This window comes from Bos indicus, chromosome 25, assembly GCF_029378745.1.
Source record: "Bos indicus isolate NIAB-ARS_2022 breed Sahiwal x Tharparkar chromosome 25, NIAB-ARS_B.indTharparkar_mat_pri_1.0, whole genome shotgun sequence".
Classification (NCBI taxonomy): Eukaryota; Metazoa; Chordata; class Mammalia; order Artiodactyla; family Bovidae; genus Bos; species Bos indicus.
Window position 1 is genome coordinate 3037437 of NC_091784.1, and position 24903 is coordinate 3062339.

Sequence of the window (24903 nt, forward strand, 5' to 3'; positions counted from 1 at the left end):
AAATAAAAGAATGGCAAGGATCCCTGTCACATGTAAAACTCAGTGTTAGAAATAGTCATGCTCATCAAAATGAGACTCCTACCTGGAAGTTAGGGAAGTCACCATCACCAGTGTCTTTTCCAAACCACATGCTTCTCAGGTATGCATATATAACCACCACCATGGAAGACCTCTTCTCTCTGCCCATGCACATGCGCGTGCCCCTCCTCCTGTTCCTCCCCGGGGCTGGCGGACCACCAGCAGCCCTCCCATCCTGATGGAAGGCAGCCCGCGCTGCCCCCTCTTCCTTAGTGGTTCCCTCCCAAGACCCACTGGTTCCCGCTCCTCAGCCCCCTCCTGCTGCCGCCCTTGGGGGCCTGGCCCGGGGCCCAGAAGTCCAGGCTGGGAGGGGAAGAGAGGCTTGGTCCCAGGGATGCTGGCACTTTGACACCAGCTGTTTCAGTTCCTCTTCTGAACCCAGAGCCTGGGCCTCTGGGCCATTTCCCGTCATCGATGGGCTGCGAGCCCCCACCCCAGGGGCCCCTGCGGACTCCGCTGTTGGCCAATGTCCCCACCCCTCCCCTGTCGGCCTGCTGGTGACCGTCAGGCAGTTCTCATCGGGGGGCTGTGCACGCACCTCATGTGACAGCGTGGGTTTCTGGAGCCTGCAGTGCCCTCCTGCTGTACGGGGCTCAGGGCCCGCTATGGGGACACAGGCCAGGACTGGGCCCCGTGCCTCCCTGGTGGGAAGACCCTGTGTCCTCCCACACCTTAGAGGCCAGGCCTCCTCAGGCTGGGTCGCTGCCCTCTCCTTCCACCACCACCTCACATGGACCCCCTCTGGGCCGGGTGCAGAGTAACCCCAGCTTGAGCTCCCACCTGCAGCCAGCCGTGGAAGTGCTTTGTTTAACTGTCTCTTTAAACATTAAGATGGTTGCCTTCAGGAGTGAGGCGGAGTGGCTCTCAGGGCCTTCACAGTGCTGTGCACCCACCGCCTCCACATAGCTCCCCGTTTTCATCCCCCCAAAAAGGGAACTCATTGAAACACTTGTTCCCCATTCCTCCCTGTCTCCTGGTTTTTTAAAACGGTGCAATGTGCCCCTCATAGAAAATTGGTCCAGCGTGGGAATACCCACAGGGCCCCACTGCTTCCAGCAGCCCTGCATGCACTTCCGGTGGGGACCGACCGCCCCGTGCACTCTCCCCAGGCAGCTGCCTGTCACCTGGCACCCCAGGGCTCACCGGCCGGCTCCCATCTCGCCAGCAGCTGCCCAGCTTTCTGTGGTTTGGATGGTCTGTAATTTCAAGCACAGACAGGAGGATCCTGTCTCTCCTTTGGTCAAACCTTCCTCATCTTTTAAGCCCTCATTTAGAGATCACCTGCTGGGGGCTGTCTGAGCCTCGCGGGCCCCTCCCTCCTTTGTCGCTGATTTGGCATTGGGAGCTCACTGTCCGTGCCTAGCCGCCCACCACCACCCACCCACACACACCCAGGTAGAGTGGGAGCTCCCTTCCTGTCTGTATCCCCGGAGTCTAGTTCAGCGCCCACACGCAGTAGATGCTCAACATGGGCCAGACGAATGGCTTAGGGCGGAAGGCTGACTGTTGGAGCAGGCGAAGGTCGTGCCGACCTTCAGAGTGCTGAGCCCACATAGACCGTGCCCTCCTGGGCACCCAGGGCTGAGGATTCATTCGACATCCTTTCTGCGAACCTGCTCCCCAAGCCCGGCCGAGGTTTACTGTAAACCACAGAATTACCCCGGCCCCAGCCCTGGGCAAAGAGCCGCACACCGCCCCCTGGCGGTCAGCACCGGCCTCGGCTCTCTGCCTGCTGCCAGTCTGGTTGTCACAAGAGTGGAGGATCAATCAGACTGGGACTTCCCTGCAGGTCCAGTGGCTTAGACTCCGAGCTCCCGCTGCAGGGGGCCTGGATTTGATCTCTGGTCGGGGAGCTAAGCAGCTCAGCTCAGCTAAAAAGAAAAGAATCAGGCCCTGTCACAGCAGCCCTCAAGGCTCTGGTGGGTGAGAAGAGCTGCTCCATCTCTGGGATCACCCCCTTCCTCCACCTCTTGCCTCTCTCAGGGCCTGACATCCAGCTGGAGTCGCTTGGGGGATACAGTTTCCCCTGCAGGGCTGGCTGCCCCAAGTTGTGCCTCGACCTGCCTGTATAGAGGACAATTTTTTATGTAAAAAAAAAAAAAAAAAGAAAGTGTATCATTTTGTGAGCTCCAATTATTTAAATTATACTCCAAAAATCATCTTACTTCTCCCACCCCTCCCCCTCTGATAGCACAACTATACTTTTTCTTCCATCTCCTCCCAACCTCGCCTGGGCCACACACGGCTCTTATCTAGCCAGGTCACCAGGGCCCAGCGCCCTCTCAGCATCACACCCTCTGGTGTGTCTTCATCGCTACTCAAAAGAACAGGCTTGTCCACTGGGAGAAGGCACTCTAGCTGGATACACCCTCTTGGGTTTCCTGATTTCTTGATTAAGTTGCCATGTCATGTCAGGCTGCAGGACTCTCTTCTTTCTTCCTTGAAATGGCCTTCCTCAGGATAAGTTCAGCTTTCCAATCAATTTGCGGCCAGTTGCTACTATATTCCCGGTCTCTATCCCCCAGCCATCCTCCCCCTTCCGTGTGCAGTGATACATGTGTACTGTGTACTAAGTCGCTTCAGTCGTGTCTGACTCTTTCTGACCCTATGGAGCTTAGCCCGCCAGGCTCCTCTGTCCATGGGTTTCTCTAGGCAAGAATACTGGTGTAGGTTGGTTGCCGTGCCCTCCTCCAGGGGACCTTTCTGACTGAGGGATCGAAGTGGCATCTCTTGCGGCTCCTGCATTGACAGATGGGTTCTTTACCGCTAGCACCACCAGGGAAGCCCTTCCTCTGCAAAGTGTCACTGGCTTTCTCCTACCATCTTCCGGTGCAGACCGTGGGTTTGTTCACCTCCGTTAGAACCCTCAGGGAAGTCAGGACTCCACCCCACCTCTCTGTATACCTCTCCCTACCAGGGTCTCTGGCTTGATTTTCCCAAAGGCCCTCCTTTCATTTATTTGGCTGTGTTTGGTCTTAGTTGTGGCACGCAAGATCTTTAGTTGCAGCATGTGGGATCCAGTTCCCTGAGCAGGGGTTGAACCCAGGCCCCCTGCATTGGGAGCGCAGAGTCTTAGCCACTGGACCACCACGGAAGTCCCAGCACTTCTTCTTTATTCCTGGAAATCCCCACCTGCACTGGGACAGGCCAGCGGCTTGTGATGCTGTGACTTCACACCAGGGGCCGCACAGCTGGCGGGGAGAAGGCAGAGGTGTGGGTCCCTGGCCAGTCCCTTCCACATTCCCTGGACCTTCCCCAACCCCCAGGGCCTGCCTGGAGTTGTGAGGCCAAGGGGAAGGTGACCTGGGTCCTTCCTGAGTCTGTCACTGGTCGCCAGACACTCCCTGACCTCTCAGGCAGGAAGCAGGTGGTGTAGAGAGCTGCACGGGCCACACTCAACCAGTGGGGCTTGAGTTTCAATTCCGCTCCTCGCTAGCTGGCTGACACCAGGCAAGGTGCTTCACCTTCCTAGACCTGCTTCCTTGTCCACAGGATGAGGGTAACGGTGAAACCTTCCTCAAAGGATCATTATGAGGATTAGATAATGCGTCCCCTCCCCCAATGCTTAGGGGGATGGTGAAGGATTCCCGAGAGACTTGTCCCACGTACCAGTTAGGAAGATCTCCTGAGATAGGGTGGGGAAGACTGGGCAGGCAGCCAGGTGAGAGGCTGTGAGGAGACCCAGCGCAGAAGTGAAGGCCCATTTGAGGGGCGGTGGCGCTGGGGTGGGGGACAGCCGAGAGCTGGGAAGCCACAGAACCTCAGGGCCTGGTGAGTAATGAAGAGTTAGCCGTGACTCGAAGGCTGCTGGTGAGGCAGCTGCCTGGTTGGTTGGTTGTGCCTCTTGCTGGAAATGGAAATAACCCAAGGGGAAGCTGCTGGTGACATGGGGGGAGGTGAACTCAGTTTGAGGTGTCAGTGGCCCACTGGAGATCCACTGGGACCTCTCACACCAGAACTTGGGCAGAAAACCAGAAAACAGTGAGCAGAGCTGAGCTGCCCTCTGCGCCCGTGGAGGGAACGGTCTCCCTGGCCTCCCAGTCTCGGGACTTCAGCCATGGAGGGGTTAGCACGCTCTGCCAGCACCATGCATTTGGCTGTACAGTTGTCTGAGGGGAGATGTCCTGCACCTCCTTTCATTAGTCTGAATTCTGCTCCAGCATGCAGCCTCCCCCCGCCCAGCCGTGCTAGCTCCCTGCTCTGGGCTATGGACCCTGAGTGCCTGGAGTCATGGGGGCTGGGCCTGGGGCAAGCATTCAGGCATACACTTGCCCGGATGGCTTCAGGTGTGGAAATGTATGGGTGATCACCCAGGGCATGGCAGGCAGAGCCCTGGAAACACCCAGAACCTGCAGAGACGCTGAGGCTTCAGCGCCTGGGCCCGTCTTTGCTTCTCCTTGTGACTCGAGGAAAGCCATGGGCAGCAGGGCAGGTGGGGGTGAACTAGAGAGAGTGGAGGGGCAGGGAGGCAGACAGCAGGCTGAGGCAGCAGACAGGCCCCTCAGACAGCCTAACAAACTGTCAGCTTGGTCACCAGCAACCTGCTAGGGCAGCAGGCTGGGGAGGAGCTGGAGACACTCAGAGAAGATTCCTCTTTCCAGAAGTCAGAGTCAGGCGGTGGAGGGCGGTGGGGAGGGCTCAAGCCGAAGGGTGGCCTCCTGTCTTTGGAAACAGGACAGAGATGGCACTCAAGGGTTGCAAGTTTGGTGCTGGGGGTGGTGCAGATCCAGCCTCACGGTGGACAAGAGGCTATGAGGCAGGTTCCTACTGTGGAATATGGGTCCAGTGGGAAGGCCAGGCCAGAGGTAGTGACCCCACTGCCCACATGGAGAAGGCTGATGACTGCTATAGCTCCGGCTGTTCACTAAGAGTGCTTTAATGTCAGGGCAAGGGGTGGGGCTCAAGGGAGACCCAGGATCAGATGGCAGTCACCCAGGGCTCCTGAAATGGGCCAGATGAAAGGGCAGAGGGAACCAGAGCTGGTGGGCAGAGATAAGGCAGCCAGTCGGGGTACCAAGATAGCCACATGAGATTATCAGGGCAGTCCCAGCCCCAGGCCAGACGGTCTGCTAGGCTCAGAGGGAACCACTTACTGCTGTTCCAGAAACAAGGGAAGCCCTGGATTCGTGGGCTTGCTGTGGGTACAGGCAGGACAAGGGACCCCAGACGATGTAGCCATCCGGGGAAGACTTCACAGGTCGTGCAGGGTTTCAAACCAACCAAGCTGAGGGGTAGAGACAACCTCTCCAAAACAGCAGTTTAGGTCCCTGATGCAAAGGAGGGCACAGATACAGGGTAGGGGCCTCCTTTTCCTAGGAAGCCACGGGAGAAATCTCGAATTGCTAGGCCGGGGGCCGGCCGGTTTGGAAGAGACTGGAGACGGGGTCGACAGGGGACGGGGGTGGTTGGGGGCGGTGCAACCGGGGACACAGGACTCCGGCTCCGCCCTCAGGTCACCCCGGAAGGTGTGAGGAGGTCGGGGGTAGACCGCAGTCCTGAGTCCCTGCGGGCTGGACCGTTAGAACCCCGCGGCCGGGCTCCACACGGAGACCGTAGAGGAAGGCGACGCTCGGAACCGAACCCCCGCGGGGCGGTGCAGCCGCAGAGAAGGCGGGGCGCAGCGAGCCCCGCCCCGTATGCTAATCTAGGCGCGCCGCGCCCCGCCCCGGCCCTGCGACCGGACGGGCCCACCGCGGCGGTGTCCCAGGGGCGCCCGCGGAGGCCGGCGCGAGGCGACCCGCTGGGGTGCAGGCCGGCGGGGCGGGGCGCCCGGCGTCCCCGCCGCGGCCCCCCCCCGCCCGCGCGGAGTGGTGCGGGCCGCAGGGGCGGGGCCCCGGTCATGTGACGCGGCCGCGGCCGCCATTTTGTCCTGCGGTGCTGGTATTTAGAGCGCAGCGGCTGACGGGCCGGGTCGCCTTCGCAGCCTTCGGACAGCTAGCTTCGCGCAGCCCGCCGCCCGCCGCGCCCGGCTCGACCTCGCCCCGGCCTCGGTCCGCTGAACTCGCCCCCTCCCCACCCGCAGACATGTCCGAGGCCAAGAACGGCCCCGAGTACGCTTCCTTTTTCGCGGTCATGGGTGCCTCAGCCGCCATGGTCTTCAGCGGTGAGCGCCGTGGCAGGAGGGACCCGGGAGACGGGGGACCCGCGGGGCTCGTGCCTGTTGCTCCCCGGGGTTCGGCGTGTGACGTCATTCTGACGTAATTTCGAGCTGTTGAGGGGGGGGGTGTCCCGGGTCTCACGTGATTGCGGGGGGCGATGGTCGGGACCCTGAGGGCTGCAGGGGCCGTCGGGTGTCTGGAGAGTGGGGCCCGCGGACTGGGCCCAGGTGTGAGTCCCAGGGTGTCCCGGACGGCCCCCTGCCAGCCGGTCTCTTCGGTGCGGGGGAGGGGCGGCGGCGCCGCTGCCATCTTAGTCCCCGGAGAGGCGGGGGCAGACCGGGGTGGGGGCCCGCGGTCCTGCGCTTGCTCCGCACCCGCACCCCCCCCCCATCCTGCTGGCAGGTGTGACATCACGCCTCGGAAGCTACCCCCACAAGGGGCCGGCCCTTGGATGCTCGCCGCCGAGGTCCACAGCCCTCGCCCTTGTGGCGGCCTGCCCCCCGCCTCCGTGGGGCAGCGGGGGTGGGGGGCGTTCAGGTGGGTCTGCACCTAAACAGGTGCTTCCGGTTAGGGCTTGTCGGTGTTTGCCAACACTAGGCTGTGTGGGTTGGTAGGAAAAGATGGGTTGAGAGGTTGGTCTTTAGATCAGGGCAGGAACTCAGGTGGGAGTGGAGTCTAGGGGTGGAGGTGTGTCAGACAGGCCGAGGGCGCAGGGTGGATGTCCGGGGAACAGGCCAGCCTCCGCACTGTGTGTGGACGCTTGTCTGGATGGGCGAGTTAGCGTGGAGCCTCAGCGCTGAGGGAATTGAGCTTTATTCCTTGGGAGGAGTCTTCATTTCAGGCCTGAATGAATGAATGACCTTTCTCCCCTTTCCTGAGGCCTGGAATTGGGAGGGGCTGCCCCAGGAATGGAGCAGGGGGCCTTCCAGGGTTCTAGATGGCACTCTAGTTTTGAAGTGGGGTCTTAACAGTCTTGGGTGTAAAATTCAGTGAAAATTGGCTTTTCTGGGAGATGAGCACTTGGGCCCAGCCAGGGATGTGGGATCCAGGGAAGTGAGTCCTGAACCCCCTACAGCCCCACGGACTGGTTTGGCCTGGTCTAGTCCAGGCTTCCTTGGGTTCTGGCTTGGGGCTTTGATGACTCGCCTTGCCCCACCCTATCTGGGACTGGAGAGGGTTCTTGTGCAGGTATGTGCAGGGATTGAACTCCAAACAGTGTCTGCTGACTGTAAACACCAGTGGGGTGGGGGCGTGGGGACCTCCCTCTGTCCGGGCCTGCCTGCTGCAGGTCACAAGCCGCTGAGTGGGCCCTGCCCTTCCCATCATGTGCGAGTTAGGGGTCATTTGTGGTGGGAGAAATGCGTGTACTTCCCCTTCCACCCTAGGTGCCGCCCCTATTTCCACATCTTCGAGAGCTGCCTGTGCCCGCGGACAGCTGTCTGTGCCTCCTTTTTCTCCAGTCTCTTTCAATGTTTGCTTCCAGAATACCTCCAGGGCCGGTGCCTGGCCACTTGTGGGTTGTTGATCATGTCTGTCATTGGCCATTCAGCCAATCTCAGTTGAACTCCTGGGTGCCAGACACTTGGGGACATCAGTGAACAAGACAAGAATCTTGCCCACATGGAATGTGAATTCTGCCTTTGTTTCCCCCCAAGCCTTCTTCTGTATCCAGCTCCTGGCCGCCTTCCAGTCACCAGGTGCCTCGCTTCCCGCTCTTTCTAGAACTTACTTGGTGCCTTTGAGTGGAGCCCTCACCAGCAGGCCTTTGAAAGTTACTGAGAATAGGGTGTCACTGGTCTAGGCTCCTGGGGATTGGGGGCCACCTGCTCTGGTTGGCTTATACACAGCTCCATCCTCCTCCCCTCCGCGTAGGCAGCTCACTGTGGCCGTACAGTCGCCAACTTTTTATACTTGTCCAGTTGGGTCAGACTCTGGTTTCATTTCTTTCTCGAGCCTGTGTCTCCAGGGCTTGTCTTCATCCATCTCCTCGTGCCTGCCTGCAGTTGCCAGGCTTCAGGTGTAGCCAGGATGACCACAGTGTGTCTGCTGGCCCTGGCTCATGCTCCTGGCCCGCCTGGATCGGATGAGGTCCACGCCAGATCCCCGTCTCCCATTCCAGCTTCCCCTTTTTTGCTTAATTTGTGACCCAAGTCTTGTAGAGTCTTTCTTTGTCCTGTTTTCCGCAGGCCCGTCAGTGGCTCTTTCTGTCTTCTCTATGACTTCCTCCCTACTGGTGGGCCTGCAGAACCGTCTCCTGGTTTCTGTCTTGCACCATCTAGAGCCGCTTCCGGCCTGGCCTGTGGAGCTGGTGTCCAGGCCCGCCCAGGCCAGGCTACTTTCCTTCTGACAGTCTTCCCATTCCTTCCCCTCGTTCCTCGGGTTGCTCCCCACCCCCAGCCACATAATCTCCGTGCTGCCCTCTATGGGGATGAGCCCAGCTCACTAGCTGACTCCCCAACTGCAGCCTTGCCGGGCCCACTGCCTGGGATGCTGACTTCCTTCTAAGGTCTCACCTGGTGCCATGCAGCAGCCTGTGCCCTTGCCCTTGAGTAAGGAGCCCCAGCACTGGCCTGCTGTGGTTCTGCGCCCGCAGGAGGCAGCCAAAAAATGCTCTGTTCCTCCAGGAACGGCTTCATAAAGACCAGCATCTGATGGCCAGATGTCCGAGCACGCAGGGCTGCAAAGGAGACCATGCGGGTCCTTTGCCCTGCCCCCGCCCGCTTCTTCCCTCTGCTCCCCGCCCAGTGTCTCTGCTCCATGTGGTCTGGAATCGTCTTCTTTCTCTTGCCCCATCTTTCTATGTCCACCAACTCACTGGCATCCCTCTGCTCAGTTATCTCCTGTATGAAGCCCTTCCCCAGACCTCCCCACTCTCCTGAATGTGTTGCTGTGCTTGGAGGGGCCATATCTGTCTCTTCATCAGGTGCAGAGCCCCTCTGGCCTCACCGCTGCTCTGCAGTGAGTGCAGACTAGTCATCTTTCGCTCCCCAGCTAGGTGAGTCAGGTCCAGAGGAATGTCCGCGACCATCCTGGCCCCTCCACCTCTGCCCCAGGTCAGCCTCTGCTCAGCAGGAGGTGCCTCGGGGGCAGGCAGCAGTCAGGTGTCCTGCTTGGGCTCCCTCTGGCTTTCCCTTGTGCTTGCAAACGTTTTTCTAGACTCGGAGGACAGGCCGGGGGTGGGGGGGGCGGTGGTTTCAGGAATGCAGTCCACCCTGGGAAAAGGGAGGAGGGATGATGGCAGGGGAGACGGGAACCCCACAGTGTCTAGACCTGCTCCTGCCAACCAGAGAAACTGGGCTTCTCGGAGGTGTCTGCGGAGTCCTTGGGGGTCAGCCTGGGTGATGACGTCACAGTCCCACTGTTCTTCCTGTCCTTTGTCGTCTTTGACTGTCTTTGTCTGGTTGAGATTCTCCTCAAACTCGAGGGTCCTGGCCTGCTGTGTGCCAGGAGGGCCTTTCCTGATGGAGCTCTCAAACACACCAGTGCTGGGTGCAGCGTGTCCTGGGGCCGGAGCTGTGGGGACTACTGCAGGTCGGGCAGGGAGTGGATGAAGCTCTGGCCTAGAGCGCGAGTTGCCAGGCCAGCTTCCCCTTACCCTGCGCTGCAGGGGCTCTGTGTGCTATTTTGATGTGATCCCAGGGTTGGTGGGCTGACCCTGGCTGGACGTCTGGGCCATTGAGATACGCAGCTTGTGTTTTTCCAGGCCTTTCCTGACCTGGGAACGAGCCTGGAATCTGCACTGCTTCTGGGGACCAGCTACCTGTTTGCCAGCGTGACAGGGCAGTCTGTACCAGTGCCTCTTTTGGGGGTCTGAGGCTCTGTGGGAGCGTGGGCTCTGTAGTGGGCCTGGGGAGTGCTGGTGAGCCTGGGGTGAGGTTCCATAGGAGTGAAAGAGCCCAGGTAGGCCAGACAGCCAGGAGGGCCTCCAGGGCAGGGGCACAGGAGACCCCAAGTGCCGGCCTATGGCCCGTCTTTCCAGAGGCTGCCTCCAGCTCTCTTGCCCTTGGGGTGAGAACTTGCGTTGGCCCTGGAGCACACCACAAGCTGCCTGCCTGGTCCTGGCCCCAGGTTCTCTGGGCTCACCTCACTTTCTCCTGCCAGCCCTGGGCGCCGCCTACGGTACAGCCAAGAGCGGCACGGGCATCGCAGCCATGTCTGTCATGCGGCCAGAGATGATCATGAAGTCCATCATCCCGGTGGTCATGGCGGGGATCATCGCCATCTATGGTCTGGTGGTGGCAGTCCTCATCGCCAACTCCCTGAATGACGGCATCAGTCTCTACAGGTGAGGGCCGGCCGGCTCTCCCCGCTGCCTGCCTGGGTGGAAGCTGTGGGTAGGGAGGGGCCTTGGTGGGCTGCTGGTGCCCCGTGCTGGCTGCCTCCCCGTGGTGGACCGACATGCCTCCTGTGTCCTCTCTCCCCCAGGAGTTTCCTTCAGCTGGGCGCAGGCTTGAGTGTGGGCCTGAGCGGGCTGGCGGCAGGCTTCGCCATCGGCATTGTTGGGGACGCAGGCGTGCGTGGCACCGCCCAGCAGCCGCGGCTCTTCGTGGGCATGATCCTCATCCTCATCTTCGCCGAGGTGCTCGGCCTCTACGGTCTCATCGTCGCCCTTATCCTCTCCACAAAGTAGCTCTGCGGGCCGCCAGCCACAGAATACAATTGATGTCAAGACCACCCCCTTCTCATTCCACAACGAACAGCCTGACACACGCACGGGGCAGCCGCCCGCCAGTAGTCGGTCTTGTAAATGCGCAGTGTCCCAGTGCCCACCGTCTGTTGCCCCAGCCTCGCCCCTGCCCGCCCCGCCCCGTGCTGTGGACATCTGGGCCCACCAGTCCCCACCCCGGCCCTGACCAGTGAGGACGCCGGCCTCCGGCCGCCCCCGCCCATCTGCCCTAGAGTGCTCTGTGTATAAGGATGAATTAGAGTTGTCATTTTCTCTTCACTGGATGTTTATTTATAAAGATTTGACCTGTTCATACGTCTGTGGAGCAGCTCTCCGTCTCCCAACTCTATAGTAACCTTAGGTAGACTGTTGTTGCGTTGTGCGGTTACCGTTTACCCTGAGACCCGTTGGATGGAACCACCTCTTGCAGCCCTGGTTCGCGGGCCAGTGTGACGGGCCCGTGGGCCCTGGTGCCGCTCCGTGTCCAATAAAGCTCTCAGATGTGACCAGATGCCTGTGTGTAGGTCGCTGTATGGGCCCTGGCGCGGAGGCGGGGCGCCGGGAGGGATGGGCCGAGGGCGGTGCTGAAGCCGCTGCCACGTCACTGCGGGCCGCGCCGGTCACGTGGGAGGGCCGGTCACGTGGCTGCGCCTCCGTCAGCTGAGGGTCACGTGGGCCAGGCCGGAACCCGGCGCCTCCGGCTCGGCTGGGCTCAGGATGCGCGGCGGGCAGGGCGCGGCGCGGGCCCCGGTGATCCAGTTCACCAACTGCCGCATCTTGAGGGGTGGCGCGCTGCTCAGGTGGGCGCGGGTGCGGGCCGGGGGGCGCGGGCGGGCTCCGGGCCGGCGACGCGAGCCCCCGCCCGCTCTGTGTGCAGGGAGGACCTCTGGGTGCGCGGGGGCCGCATCCTGGACCCGGAGAAGCTGTTCTTTGAGGAGCGGCGCGTGGCTGACGAGCAGCGGGACTGCGGCGGCTGCATCTTGGCGCCCGGCTTCATCGACGTGCAGATCAACGGTGCGGCCCGGGCCCGCGGGGCGGAGACCCCCAGGGGGAGCTCTGAGCCCTGGGCGACCCCTTCTTTTCTGGGTCCGCAGGTGGATTTGGCGTTGACTTCTCACAAGCCTCGGAGGACGTGGGTTCGGGGGTTGCCCTAGTGGCCCGGAGGATCCTGTCGCATGGAGTCACCTCTTTCTGCCCCACGTTGGTCACATCGCCACTGGAGGTTTATCACAAGGTGAGGTCAGGCTCCCGGCCTCAAAGGAAGGAGGCCCCTTGAGCACCTGGCCTCTTGATTTTCAAATCTCATCTTTTCGGGTCAACCAGCACCCCGTTGGCACTCGAACCTGGCCTCACCTGCTGGCCTTCTTCCCCCGGAGCTTGGGGCCCCCTCCCCCAGGCTTTCTCATCCAGGTGGCTCTCTGCCTGGTCTGCCATTGCAGCTGTGCCCACGGGCTTCTGCGTTCCGAGCCTCAGCACCTTCTCCCTACCCAGCCTGCACGCTGGCCGCCTCCATGCACCAGAAACCGCCTCCTCGACTCAGTCTGTCCCCCTCGCCCCAGGGACTTTCAGATTGCCACATCCTTAGCTGCTCATCCCCCACACTGGTCCGTGGCAGGCAGCTCCTGGGAACAGCTTTCATAAAGGAGCCCCATTGTCCACCCCAGGCTTCCTCTGCTGCTCCCGTCCACACCCGCCAATCATCACTTCTTTAAGTTGGGATTTAGTTGTTCAAGGTCCATTGTTCCTTTAAGAAGTTTCACTTTGTACGCAGGTTTTCTGGTTTTGCTCTTTATCACGTTGTAATATTTCATCTTGTCTTGTTCTGTGTATTGTTCTGTTTCTCTGAACTGTAGCAGGCATACATCATGCCTGTTTATTTGGTACTACTTAACTCTTTTAAAAGCTCGCGGTTACATGAATAGCACAGAGTTCTGGAGTTCTCAAAGTTAATCAGGTTATCCTTTCCTCTACCTTTTATGACCCAGTTCTGTAGTTTTCCTCCAGAACAGGGTCCAACCCAGGATCCCAAATTGCCTGTCTGCTACGGGGTCCCCATCTGGGTGTGTGCACAGACTCACAGCCAGGGCTGGGGGAGGTTGGCCACACTCTTTGGGTTCAGTCCCAGCCTCCTGACTTCATCTGTCAGCTGAGCAACACGGGACGTTAATTTCTTGTTTCCTAGTCTCAGTTTCGTCAAAACTTAAGCAAGGCTTAAGGTTTGAAGAACAGTGGAGTTCATCTATTAGTGTTGTGTGCTCAGCACTACACTTGGTTCATATTAAGCCTCCGTAGACTTCAGCTGCGCACAGCTTTCTGGAAATTTCCCCTGACTCTCTTATCACAGAGTCGGGTGTCAAAAACCAAGCTGATTTTCTCGCTGCAGACTGGCCCTCAGTTCTGTGTTTTCTGTCTTAGTCATCAGGCCGTGATCTTCCTGCTCGGGACCCGGGAACAAATCCACGCTCTTGCTTCCTTATTCTTTGTCCTCATCTCTCTGGTCCCCATCAGTGGGGCATAGTGGCTGTTATCCAGTCTCCCCACAGCTGTCCCAGCCCTGGGTCCTGCCCGGGTGTTTTCCCCAGGTGCCTGGCTCTGCACATCACCCACCTCTGTCCCACTGCCCTGCAGCCAGCCCAGGCAGCTCCCTCCTCTGCCCCCAGGCGTTCTGCCCGGAAGGCCTTTGCTTTGCTCTGTCCCACCCAGCAGTGGGCGCCTGCAGCTCCTTTGCAGCCGAGTTGCCCCCCAACTTCTGCAGCACCTTCGAGGATCCTGATACAGAGTGTGGGGCTCCTGCCTTAGTGAAGGAGTTTCCAGCCAGTAGGGCTTCCATCTTAACGTTTTCTTCCCAGCACCGGTCACCCCTCATAAATGCCTTGGGAGGTAGGGAGTAAACGGATTTGTGGAGAAAATTGAGGAGGGCTTTGAGTATGAAAATGTTAATACAAGGCGATAGCCGTAGAAGCCACAGGACTGTTCAGGGGCACGCCTCCATGCGCTGCTCCTGCCGTTCTGCCCGCCTGCCTCCGCGGCCTGTTCACAGCATGTGGAACTGGATTGCTAGTTGGTCAGAAGTCCTTCAGGTCCACTGAGACCAGCTGCTCTTTTTCTGGGGCCTTTCCCTTCCTGTCCTTCCAGGAGGAGGGGCAGTGCGCCGTGTCCTCCTCATCAGCCCCGCTGCCCGCTGCGTCAGCGTCAGGCGCCTCAGTGCGACAGCCGGGCCCTCTGTGCTGTGGCCTTTCCGCTGCCTTCCCGCTTTGCACGCGCCTCATTCTCTTGCCTCAAGATTGTCTGTTCTGTCTACTTGGTCTTTCTTTCTCTTTTAAAACTCTATGCTGGAAAACTCAGTCATTATCTCTTTTTCTTGTTTTCACTCTTTAACTCTTTAGTGAATTTACATATATCACTTGGCTCATTAGGAAAAACTTCAGCCCTTTGCTCACACCAGTTCTGTCCAAGAGATGGTCACTTTCCACTGGGCTAACCTGTGGAACTTGTCTCCATATCTCTAAAAGATGTACCGACACTCCTGTTTTTTGATTTAGAGCAGCATAAATGGGCTGGGAAAGATACGCGTTAGCTTCTCGGCAGCCCCCGGCCCTGTCTCACGCCCTTCTAGCTCCCCACCCTCCCCAGAGTCTCCCACGGTTCTGATTCCATTATCAAGACTCATCATTTTCTCATTTATCAGCTCTGTTTTCCTCAGAGTTCACCTTCTTTGTTTGCTTAGATTTTTGATCTGCTGACTCAGCCCCACAGTTTCAGCCCGTTGTCTCCCTCTGGGTTCAGGATTTTGGGGTTCCACGAAGGTTCCATCCGTCCTGTCTTCCTGTGAGAGCTTTAGCACCCTGCTCTCGCTGTCCTGGCTGCCCACGCCCGCCTGGCAGCTGCTCGTCAGGCGTCTGACTCAGCCTGCCTATTTCCATGTTGTCTTTGTCCCACTGAGCGTAAGCCTCTTGAAAATCCCTGTACCTCTCTGGTTCCAGCAGAGGGTGCCTGGGTCCCCCAGGCTCCCCATTCCCCATCCTTCTTCACGTTGAAGGGGGGTGTGGGCTGGGACTCTTGCCTGCTTTGTCCACCTCTGAGATGTGTCACCTGAGCGCCTGTCACACACGGGTGACTTGGCCCCTGGTGTCCAGACCCGGGCACAGTGTGGCCGCACGCTTGGTGCCTGAGCTCTCTGGCCACTCAGCCCTGCCTCGGCCCCTCGCTCTGCCTGGATGGCGTGCACACCTCCTGCCTCAGCCCTGCTTCCCCGGCCTGCAGCTTGGCGACGTCAGGCTGGTCGCCATGGCTGGGTTCAGGCCCTTGGTGTGTGGTCCGCTGCGTCCTGGCTGCTGTCTGATGGGGCCACCTTGAGGACCCCGCTGCCCTTCTTCTGCCCCCTTCCTGGGCGCTGTCTCCATGCCTCTGGGTCATCTCGGGCAGGCCAGTCCCATGTCCCTAGGTCATTTCTGGATTGCTGTGCTTCCTGGTCGAGGCCTTTGACCATCTTCTGACACCTGAGGGCAGGCCAGCAGGGGCTGCGCTCTGAACTCCGGCCTCTGACCTTGGCTGGGCTGTGACCTCTGGGTGCTGGGCCTTGGGGGCAGGGCTTTAACAGCTGGTTCCCCCCAGGTCCTTCCTCAGATCCCTGTGAAGAGTGGTGGTCCCCATGGGGCAGGGGTCCTCGGTGAGTGGCTCGCCCCTCTCCCCGCCCCTAACCTGGGAGGGTCCTTGGGGACCTGTTGGCAGCCCCTCGTCTTCCAGATGCCCGACCGGGGAGGGAGGGCAGGCAGGCAAGAAGGGCCAGGGTGGGGGCCACAGGGCGGGGGGCTTGCTAGAACCAGCCGCTCCCCTCCCCCCAGGGGTGCACCTGGAGGGCCCATTCATCAGCCGGGAGAAGCGGGGCGCGCACCCCGAGGCCCACCTGCGCTCCTTTGAAGCTGACGCTTTCCAAGACGTGCTGGCCACCTACGGGGGCCTGGACAATGTCCGCATCGTGACGCTGGCCCCCGAGCTGGGCCACAGCCAGGAGGTGATCCGGGCGCTGACGGCCCTCGGCATCTGCGTGTCCTTAGGTAAGGAGGGGGCTGTCCTCGCCTCAGGGTGTCTGCCCCGGCTCCCAGAGCTGAGTCTGGGTCCCCATAGGGCACTCGGTGGCTGACCTGGGGACTGCGGAGGAAGCCGTGCAGAGTGGGGCCACCTTCATCACCCACCTCTTCAACGCCATGCTGCCTGTAAGTCCTGGGCCTGCTCAGGAGGAGGGGGAGGGGCCCTGCTGTCACTCACCGCCCCCTCCCGCCCCCACCCAGTTCCACCACCGCGACCCAGGCATCGTGGGGCTCCTGACCAGCGATCGGCTGCCTGCAGGCCGCCATATTTTCTACGGGATGATTGCTGACGGTATACACACCAACCCGGCCGCCCTGCGCATCGCCCACCGGGCCCATCCCAAGGGTGAGTGGCAGAGCAGGGCAGGGCAGGAATGGGCGGGAAGACCAGGTGGGGCAGGTCCTGAGTCCCCCTCTCCCTGCAGGGCTGGTGCTAGTCACTGATGCTGTCCCTGCACTGGGCTTGGGCAACGGCCGACACACGCTGGGGCAACAGGAGGTGGAGGTGGATGGGCTGACAGCTTATGTGGCAGGTGAGTCACCCCTGTCCCCAGCACTGCCAGCGTGAGGTCAGCCCCTCGGCACTCTGGTGGGATGTGAGCACCTGGGTGTTCCCTGCTGACCCCCAGGGTGGCCCAGGGTGTCTGGTGTCCTTCCCCCGCTCGCCCCCAGAACCTGCTCTCTCTGTTCTCAAGGCACCAACACACTGAGCGGCAGCATCGCCCCGATGGACACCTGCGTGCGGCACTTCCTGCAGGCCACAGGTCAGTGAGGCTGGGGGGGTGTGCCACGTGTGTACCCCACGGTGGGGCAGAGGCTGCCTCTGGAAGAGGCTGGAGGCAGGGACCACCAAGGTCTGTGTCTGGTGGGGTCCCCAGGAATGTGGCCAGGATCCCGCCTGCAGGAGGTTGCGTCAGCAGGAGAGGGCGGTGCGAACCAGCAGGGGGCCGGAACCCAGAGCGACTGGCCCTGGAGCCACAGCACCCAAGGGTGGGGCCCTGTGAGATTGTAGCTGCAGAGCTGTGAGGTGGGGGCTGTGCTTCAGGGTTGGCACGTTATGGGGGGAGGGGTGGGTGTCTGGGGAGAGGTGGTGGGCCAGGCCCTGTGAAGCTCTAGGCAGTCCCCTGGGGCTGGGGTGTCAGGCAGGGGGCTGGGGGGAGTGCTGTGGTCCAAGGCGCTGGTTGGAGGAGTGGGGAGATGGGTTAGGAGGCAGATGAGAGCAGTGGCCTGGCTTGGGGAGTGAAGCAGGGGTTGGAGAGAATTGGGGTACCAGCAGCATCCCCAGGTTGGGAGGAGGGAACACCTTGAAGTTCTAGGGCTGGGGGGGGACCCTGCTGGGGACCCTCTTGCCGCCATGCCCCACTCCAGCCCTGCAGGGAGTTCACTCACAAAACACTTTGGACCCGGATGCCTTCAGCCCCTCCCAGGGAGAGCACCCCTCCTGGAAGCAGGACCCCGGGCATCCGTGAGGCCACCCGGGACTCGGTGCTCTGCCCCTCACCCCTCCACCCCCACCCCATCAAGTGGCAGAGCCAGCCAGGGGTCGGGGATGGTCACCGCCACCCGTGTCCCCAAGCAGGCTGCAGTGTGGAGTCCGCTCTGGAGGCTGCGTCCCTGCATCCAGCACAGCTGCTGGGGCTGGAGAAGCGCAAGGGGACCCTGGACTTCGGGGCTGACGCAGGTCAGGGCCCAACAGGGGGCAGCCTGGGACAGGGCTGGGGTGGGGGCAGGTGGGCCGCAGGCAGGCACTTCCTCATCCCCAGGGGCTTCACCTGGCCAGGGCCTTGGTCCGGCCCCGCTTTCCCATCAGGCAGGCCAGGCTTTCTGGCTTCCGAGATGGGCCTAGTAAGGGTGTGTGGGAGCGCTGTTGGCTGCCCTCTGCTGCCAGGAGCCTTGCTCCCGGGGCCTCACTTGGTCTGTGATGGGCCAGGGTGTCCTGCGGAAATAGTGTTCTGGGCCTTGGTTCCCCCACCCCAGCCTCGTGGTGGGGGCAGCAGCGGCCCTGCCTCTGCCCCCTTCTCACCGCCCCCCTCTGACCCAGACTTCGTGGTGCTCGACGACTCTCTTCACGTCCGGGCCACCTACATCTCGGGCGAGCTGGTGTGGCAGGTGGAGGAGGCCAGGCCGTGACCCAGGACCACCGCTGGAGGGGATGCCCAGCCCCAGCTGGACACTGTCGGTTGGGCACTGGGGAGCTGGTCTCAAGAGAGAGGAGGGAGCCTCAGCCCAGGTGGAGGCCTCAGCCCGGAGGCGGCGGCTTGGATAAACATGTGCCCCGTAGGGATACGCCTGGTCTCTGAGTTTTGCTTCACAGTGGGACTTTGTTCCGCCCTCACCTTGTGGCCCGTTGGTGGGGGTGGGTGGGTTTTTGTCCCTTAGGGTTGGGAGTGGCCGCCCCACCCTGCCTCTGGGATTCTGGGGCTCAGTGGAGGCAGCGGGGCCCCTCTCTGTTAGGCGGATGTGTCGGAGGCCTCAGCCCCACACGCAGATGGGCCAGTTGCAAAGGAGTGAAGGGCTGGAGGAAGGGGCTTAGGGAGCAAGTGTGAGGGTTAAGTTTGCCTGTGGCGCTGAGGGAAAGGGAGCTACATCTTGGAATGTTCAGCAGGAAAGAACAGGATCCATTGCTTTTGGAGACAAGGAAATGGTGGAAGGAGTTGGAAAAGGGAGGGGCCTCGGGTGGGCACTGCAGAGGGTTTGGGAGGCAAGGGTGTGCTATGGGTCATTGTCTGCACTCCTGATTTGGGTGGGCAGAGTGGAGGCCCAAGGCCACAGCGCTGGACCGAGACACAACACCAGGCCCTCCTCTCTGACCTTCCAGAGAAATCTGCGCTGGCCTTGGGGCCCCTGGGCTGACCCTGGTCAACCTGCCCAACTAGCAGTCCCGCTCTGCCTTGAGCCTTTGGGATAATCAGGGCTCCAACCCCACTTCCTGACCTGACTCCTGAGCAGGTGCAATGATCCGTGTGCCCCCAGGGTTGGCAGAAATGTGGGCGATGCTGCCTGGTGCTGGTGGGCTGCTCGAGGTCCTCGGTGTGTGTCCCCCACCCTACTTCTGTGTCTGTTCATCAGTGTCATCCTGTGCCTTCTGTGTCCCCAGCCCTGGCGAGAGTGCCCCATGCTGGGAGCATGGGCTCTTGGGCTCCTTGGATAGAGTAACTTTGAGGTGTGGGGCAGGGGGTTCAGGGGTGCCCTGCTGGCTCTGAGGACCATGACCCAGCAGGGCTTGGTGCAGCCCCAACCAACTCCAATGGCTGCCCCACCTCAAAACCCACGCTCCCAGCCCAGCTGCAGGGCTCAGTTCCCCACAGCACAGTTCCTCTCCAGCCCCCAAGTCACCCCCCCAACCCCACACTAAGCCTGAGCCCTGGGCCTGTGCAGGGCCTGGGGTCGTCTTGACTTCCCCTCATTTGGATCCTGGGGTGGGCGCCCCTTACCCCTTCACAGGGGAGCAGCCCTGGGGGCAGCAGGTCTGGGGCGGAGTTGTCCATGGCCCCAACGACTGCTCCTGCCTCTAGACACTAAAGGAGGTGTCTGGACCCAAGGGGACAAAGATGGTTGCAGGTCCCAGCAACTTCTGGGAAGAGCAGCCATGTGACACAGGGCTGGGGGGTGATCTGCGGCTGGGGGCCACCTGCCAGAGGAACAAAAGCCCCTCCACCTGCTCAGCCCAAGGCCGCCTCCAGGTGTTCCAGTGTATTAACCCCTCCTTTCCTTCTGTCTGTCCACAATCCAAAGAGGGTGTTCCTGTTTGTCAGCTGGGGAAGCAAGAGCACGGGGTCTCAGGGCTGGTGAGCATTGGCCAGAATGTGGCCTGACTGCCCGCCCAGGGGTTTCTGATAACGCTGCCTCTGCAGAATCACAGAGGGGCTCATGGACATGGTGATCAGTGGGGTGACACCAGGGAGGGTGGGCTGGAAGCAAAGGGAACTACCATGCACAGGCCCAGGGCTCAGGCTTAGTGTGGGGTTGGGGGGGTGACTTGGGGGCTGGAGAGGAACTGTGCTGTGGGGAACTGAGCCCTGCAGCTGGGCTGGGAGTGTGGGTTTTGAGGTGGGGCAGCCATTGGAGTTTTGTTTTTTTTTTTTAATGTTAAATACACAGATCGTTCGCCATTGTAACCATATTGAAGTGCAGAGTTCCGTGGCCTTGAGTATGTTCACCCTGTGCAGCCCTTACCAGCATCTCCAAGTCTCCACAAAGCCGACCTGCGCCAAAGACGCCCTCGCTCCCACCCCCTCACCCACCTCACTCACTTGTCCGAGTTTGAAGCTATTGGGTTTTAGACACAAGGATGCCCCGCGTGGGTAGTAAGGAGACCCTGTGGGGTGGCAGTGGGGCCAGACTCAGGTAAAGTAGGGGGACAAGCTTTCCTTGATGTGGGGGTGGGGGTGCGGGGGGAGGTGACGCCAGGTGTGTGCTGAGTCACTAATGAGCGCTGGTGACTTTCACCATTTGGAGAAGCTGGGGTGGGATCGGGGCGGTGACCTGGCATGCTCCCAGCTTCTCCGTGTTTTGTTTGGGTGTGAGTGTGGGTGGACGTGGGTAAGAGGTTCTGCAGGGACGTGCCTGTCCTTCGCAGCCGCCGCGTCGCGGCGGGCGGGGGCAGGGGCCTCCTGGCGGCCGAGCCCGGGCGCTGTGAGGCTTCTCCTGGGTGTTGCTGGGGGCTCCCTCCCGAAACCTCGGGCCCGTCTTCGGGATGACGGGTCTCCAGGCCCCGAGCGCAACCGGCACCAGGGTGGGCTGTGGGCTTGGAGCCGGCTGCAGGCGTGTGCAGTGATTGTGGCCGGAGAAGCCGGCTTGGGACAGGCGGGTCGACAACGCCGAACCGGGCTGTGCCCGAGAGTCCGGGCGTCCACAACAAACCTGGTCCAACTCGCTCCGCCGCAGCTCGGGCGCCGGGCCTGAGATGGGAGCGCAGGTCGTGGAGACTCGGCGCCCGAGGACTCGCGCGCCCTGGGCGGGGCTCCCTCCAGGGGGCGGGGCTCCGGCCCGGGCCACTCAGGGCCGCCCTGCGGAGGGCTGCGCCTCGGCCGAGCAATAGGGGCGTAGGGAGCCCTCTGACGTCTTCAAGGGGTAGGCGGGGAGCTAGAAGCCCGGCCCCGCCCCCTGCCCTCTCCCGAACCTGTAGCGCCGGCACCCCAGCCCTCTTCTCGGCGCCCCTCTCCCCCCAACCTGTAACAGCTAGGTGTGGTACTTCGTAACGTGGTCCTGGACCCCTTTCCACATTTACGGCTTTGTTTTACAAACCGGAATTACAATTGTAATCCGGCTCTGCCATTCACTAATTTTTTGAATTGAACGACATGAAGGGGAGAGCTTCCCAGGTGGGTATATGTGGACCTGTCTCGCTGTTTGAACAAGGTGTGCAGTGTTCTCCAAGATGGATATTCCTTGACTTACCAACCGGGGACCTATTGGGTTCCTCCCCACCCAACCCCAGCTGCCCTGGGGAAGATGGACCGCGGAGCGACGGACAGGGAATTCTGCGAACCCTGGTGTTCAAGTGTGTCTAGAAGGCTGCAGGGGGCCCTGCCTGGGCACTCCTTTGGGCCCTGTGGGTTCCTTCTCCATTCTGTGGCCTCAGATGGGGCTTCTGTATTAATTTCTTAGTGCTGAAAAAAAATAATTTCTTAGCACTACTAGAACAAATTACCAAAACCTAAGTGTCTCAAAAAGACAAACTGGTTACTTTACAATTCTGGAGGTCAAATTCAAAAATAGGCCTAGTGGCCTGAAGTCAAGGTTGTGACATCTCTCAGGAAGAGTGTCTTACCATTACCAGCTCGTGCACACCACCGGCCCTCCTTGGTTCATGACTCCCTCCCACTGGCAAAACCAGCAGTGGCAGGCCAGCCTCACATCCCACCACTCTGCCTCCTGCTGTGTGGCCCGGTTCCCAACAGGCCAGGGACCAGTACTGTGGCCTGGGGGTTGGGGACCCTGCCTCTTTAAGGCAGGTCCGGCCACAGTGCTGATCCCTGCCTGTTGGGAACCGGGCCACACAGCAGGAGGTGAGCAGTTGGCCGGCGAGGGAGGAGTCATCTGTATTTACAACTGCTCTTCATCACTTGCTTTACCGCCTGAACTCCGCCTCCTGTCAGATGGGTAGCGGCATTAGATTCCCATAAGAGCACAAACCCTGCTGTGAACTGCACACGCGAGGGATCTAGGTTGCAAGCTCCTTATGAGAATCATCCCCAAACTATCCCCTCCTACCTGGTCCATAGAAAAATTGTTTTCCACGAAACCTGTCACTGGAGCTAAAAATGTTGGGGTCTGCTGTCTTAATAACTAGTGATTGTATTTGGCTTACCTGGATGATCTCCAGATTTTAAGGTCAGCTCCCTGGCAAGTCACCTTAATTCCCCCTTTTCATGTAAGACAGCATATTCACAGGTTGGGAGATTCGGATGTAGACGTATTAGGAGGCTCTGTTATTCTCCCACTGTATCTTCTGGGGAGAAAGGACTAGGCCTGGGCTCCCCACGGCTACCATCAGTGTATGAAGGTGCTGTTGCCCTACATGCTGATCAAACCGGATGTTTTCAGTCTTTGGAATTTTGACTGATTTGAGGAGTCGGCCCATTTTAAAGCTGAGAAAGCCCAGTTCTGCCCTCCCTCTCCCAACACATACACATTGCCCAGGCTGTGGGATCTTAGTTCCCTGACTAGGGGTGAAACCTAGACCGTGCCCCCTGCAGTGTCAGCACGAAGTCTGGACTGCCAGGGAAGTCCCAAGAGGAAACTCAGAGAAGGAAGCTTACTTACCTGAGACCTCAGGCAACTTTCTATTTCCAGAATTCCAGTCTAATGTTTTCCTCACAAAGCATGATTCATATGGGAGGATGTTTAGCCAGATGGCTTGAAATCATTGGCTGAGTCGCATTTTTCATCCATCCACCGGCAGCCATGAGCAAACGCATCTTGGGAGCCTCAGGAGTGGTGACCAGGGACTTGGAAGGCAGAGGCAGAGACCACGCTGTGATCTCCAAGCCGTGACCTCCTGATAGTTCCCTGTGTGTGTGTGTGTGTACTCGGTTATGTCCAACTCTTTGTGACCCCATGGACTGTAGCCCCACCCAGGCTCCTCTGTCCAAGGGATTCTCCAGGCAAGAATACTGGAGTGGGTTACCATTTCCTCCTCCAGGGGATCTTCCCAACCCAGGGATCTCTTGTGTCTCTTGCATCTCCCGCATTGGCAGGCAGATTCTTTACCACTGTACCACCTGGGAAGCCTGGAGAGTCCCCTTCTCTCTCCCTAACTGGATGCATCCTGACTGGTCTCCCAGCCTGCCCATTCCCAGGTACAGCCCTTTTTTTCCAGACCCACAAACCTCCGGGGGTGCAGGCCTGGCACCCTTCTTTTGTCTTTCCCTGCATCCCAGCAGAACTGGAGTCCTGGCTCTGCCCTTGACCAGCTGTGGTGACCAGCCTGGAAGGTGTCACCCAGTGATCCTACCTCCCAGAACGCACACCCTCCTGCAGTGCCTCTCACGTGGTACCAGGAGGTCCCGTGTGACGTGCAGACTGTCAGAAGTGATGTTGTATTGCTTCGGACATTAGGTTATAAAAGACACTGCAGCTTCCATCTTAGGTGTTCCCTGGGAATCATTCTCTCTGGGGAAAGCCTGCTGCCACGGCATGGAGACAGACAGCCCTGCGGAGGGACCCCGTGATGAGGAATCTAGGCTTCCAGCAGCAGCTGGGTGAATGAGCCCTTCTGGAAGTGGATCCTGAAGCTTCAGTCGAGCCTTTCAATGACTCATCCGCCGCTGACATCTTGCCCGCAACCTCATGAGAGACCCTGAGCCCAAACCCACCAGCCAAGCTGCTCCTGTATTCCTGACCCACAGGAACCATGAGAGCATCAGTGTGTGCTGTTTCATGCCTCTATGTTTTGGGATGATTTGTTCACAGTAATAGATGATTAACACACTAGCTCTGGCAATGTTAGGCAGGTTCTGTAGCCTCTGAACCCCAGTTTCCTCCTTTGCGCCCCAAGAGTCATAGAAGTGACTGAAACATAGAAAACGGCACAGTGCAAGCACAGGGCCTGGTTTGCTGTGAGTACTCCACACCCGTGGGCCCTGTGCTTCCCAGCCCTCTCCCAGGTTGGTTACTGTCACCCTCCTGCCCCTCCCCGGGCAAGACGACCTCACAATGTCAGGCCAAGCCACTGCACTCTTGGCCTGAGGTCACCCTCGAGCCGGCCAGGGACAGAGGCTCTGCCCAGGGAAGGGAGCGGGGGGCAGTTTCTCTCCTCCAGCTGGGGCGCCTATGAACTATGCCAGGCCAGGTGAGTCCATCTGCCCTCCCGCCCACTGTCCTGGGATGGGCAGCCAGAGGCATCCATGGAGTGGGTGCCCGGCCTCTCCCCAGGTGAGAAGAGCAGCCTGGCCTGACCTGGGCCCTGCACGCTGGTTGCCTTTCTGCCCTGTGAAGACTGAGAATTGTCCTGTGTTCTTTCACCTGCCCCTCCCTGCCCTGCCCCTGCTGCCGCTCAATGCCCCTCACCCCTGCCCCTGAGTCTGGCTGGGCTCAATCCTTCCCATCTGCTCTCCAGTGGGCTCTAGTGTTGACCACAGACTCTTCCCTCAAGCTTTGTTCCCCTCCCTGTTTCTCTTTCAATAACTCAAGATCACCATGGCCACGGTTTGGTGTCATAGACTCTAATTTAGAAAAAAAAAAATCTAAGACTGCATATTCTGCAACTTGCTTCTTTGCCCTTATACCTAGTTTCCATGTTAGACCTTTGCCTTGTGCTTTTCAGCAGCTGCAGAAAATTCAGGATAAGTGTACCTAATTTACTGCTCTCAATAAATATTTGTGTGTGTGTGTGTGTTTTTAATTTAGCTTTTCTGCTTTTTGCTTCATAATATAGCCATGTAGTCACAGACATCCTCACACAGCTTTAATCTTTTAAAAAATAATTTTATATTTTTCTTTTTTCTTCATTTTATTAATTATTTGC

General features: G+C 59.8%; 2 protein-coding genes across 4 annotated transcripts; both read left to right on the plus strand.

Annotated features, from left to right (window-relative positions):
* The first annotated feature begins 5941 nt into the window (after positions 1-5941).
* On the plus strand, positions 5942-11353 carry ATP6V0C (ATPase H+ transporting V0 subunit c). The gene is made up of 3 exons (XM_019987765.2): positions 5942-6181; positions 10278-10461; positions 10602-11353. Exons 1-3 carry the CDS (start codon positions 6103-6105, stop codon positions 10804-10806), a joined length of 468 nt encoding a protein of 155 aa, XP_019843324.1. The 5' UTR covers positions 5942-6102; the 3' UTR covers positions 10807-11353.
* An 86-nt stretch (positions 11354-11439) lies between these two features.
* AMDHD2 (amidohydrolase domain containing 2) lies at positions 11440-18218 on the plus strand. 3 transcript variants are annotated; one of them, XR_011563984.1, is made up of 12 exons: positions 11440-11642; positions 11720-11856; positions 11937-12076; positions 15457-15511; positions 15687-15899; positions 15970-16058; positions 16134-16278; positions 16358-16465; positions 16628-16696; positions 16811-16959; positions 17512-17613; positions 17974-18218. XR_011563984.1 is itself a non-coding variant. In XM_070779486.1 (12 exons), exons 1-11 carry the CDS (start codon positions 11560-11562, stop codon positions 17606-17608), a joined length of 1248 nt encoding a protein of 415 aa, XP_070635587.1. In that variant the 5' UTR covers positions 11440-11559; the 3' UTR covers positions 17609-17613; positions 17974-18218. The 3 variants fall into 3 exon arrangements, 2 of the variants coding, with proteins under 2 accessions (XP_070635587.1, XP_019843322.1); XM_070779486.1 differs by having other exon boundaries at positions 16811-16922; XM_019987763.2 differs by lacking the exon at positions 16811-16959.
* The last annotated feature ends 6685 nt before the right edge of the window (positions 18219-24903 follow it).

Bases quoted from the DNA above. Each gene is read 5' to 3' on its own strand.
- ATP6V0C (XM_019987765.2), top strand. From the start codon at position 6,103: ATGTCCGAGGCCAAGAACGGCCCCGAGTACGCTTCCTTTTTCGCGGTC. The intron at 6,182-10,277 runs GTGAGCGCCGTG...TTCTCCTGCCAG, and splicing joins AGCCGCCATGGTCTTCAGCG to CCCTGGGCGCCGCCTACGGT. The intron at 10,462-10,601 runs GTGAGGGCCGGC...TCTCTCCCCCAG, and splicing joins GACGGCATCAGTCTCTACAG to GAGTTTCCTTCAGCTGGGCG.
- AMDHD2 (XM_070779486.1), top strand. From the start codon at position 11,560: ATGCGCGGCGGGCAGGGCGCGGCGCGGGCCCCGGTGATCCAGTTCACC. The intron at 15,512-15,686 runs GTGAGTGGCTCG...CCCTCCCCCCAG, and splicing joins CCATGGGGCAGGGGTCCTCG to GGGTGCACCTGGAGGGCCCA. The intron at 16,923-17,511 runs GTGGGGCCCTGT...GTCCCCAAGCAG, and splicing joins TGGAGCCACAGCACCCAAGG to GCTGCAGTGTGGAGTCCGCT.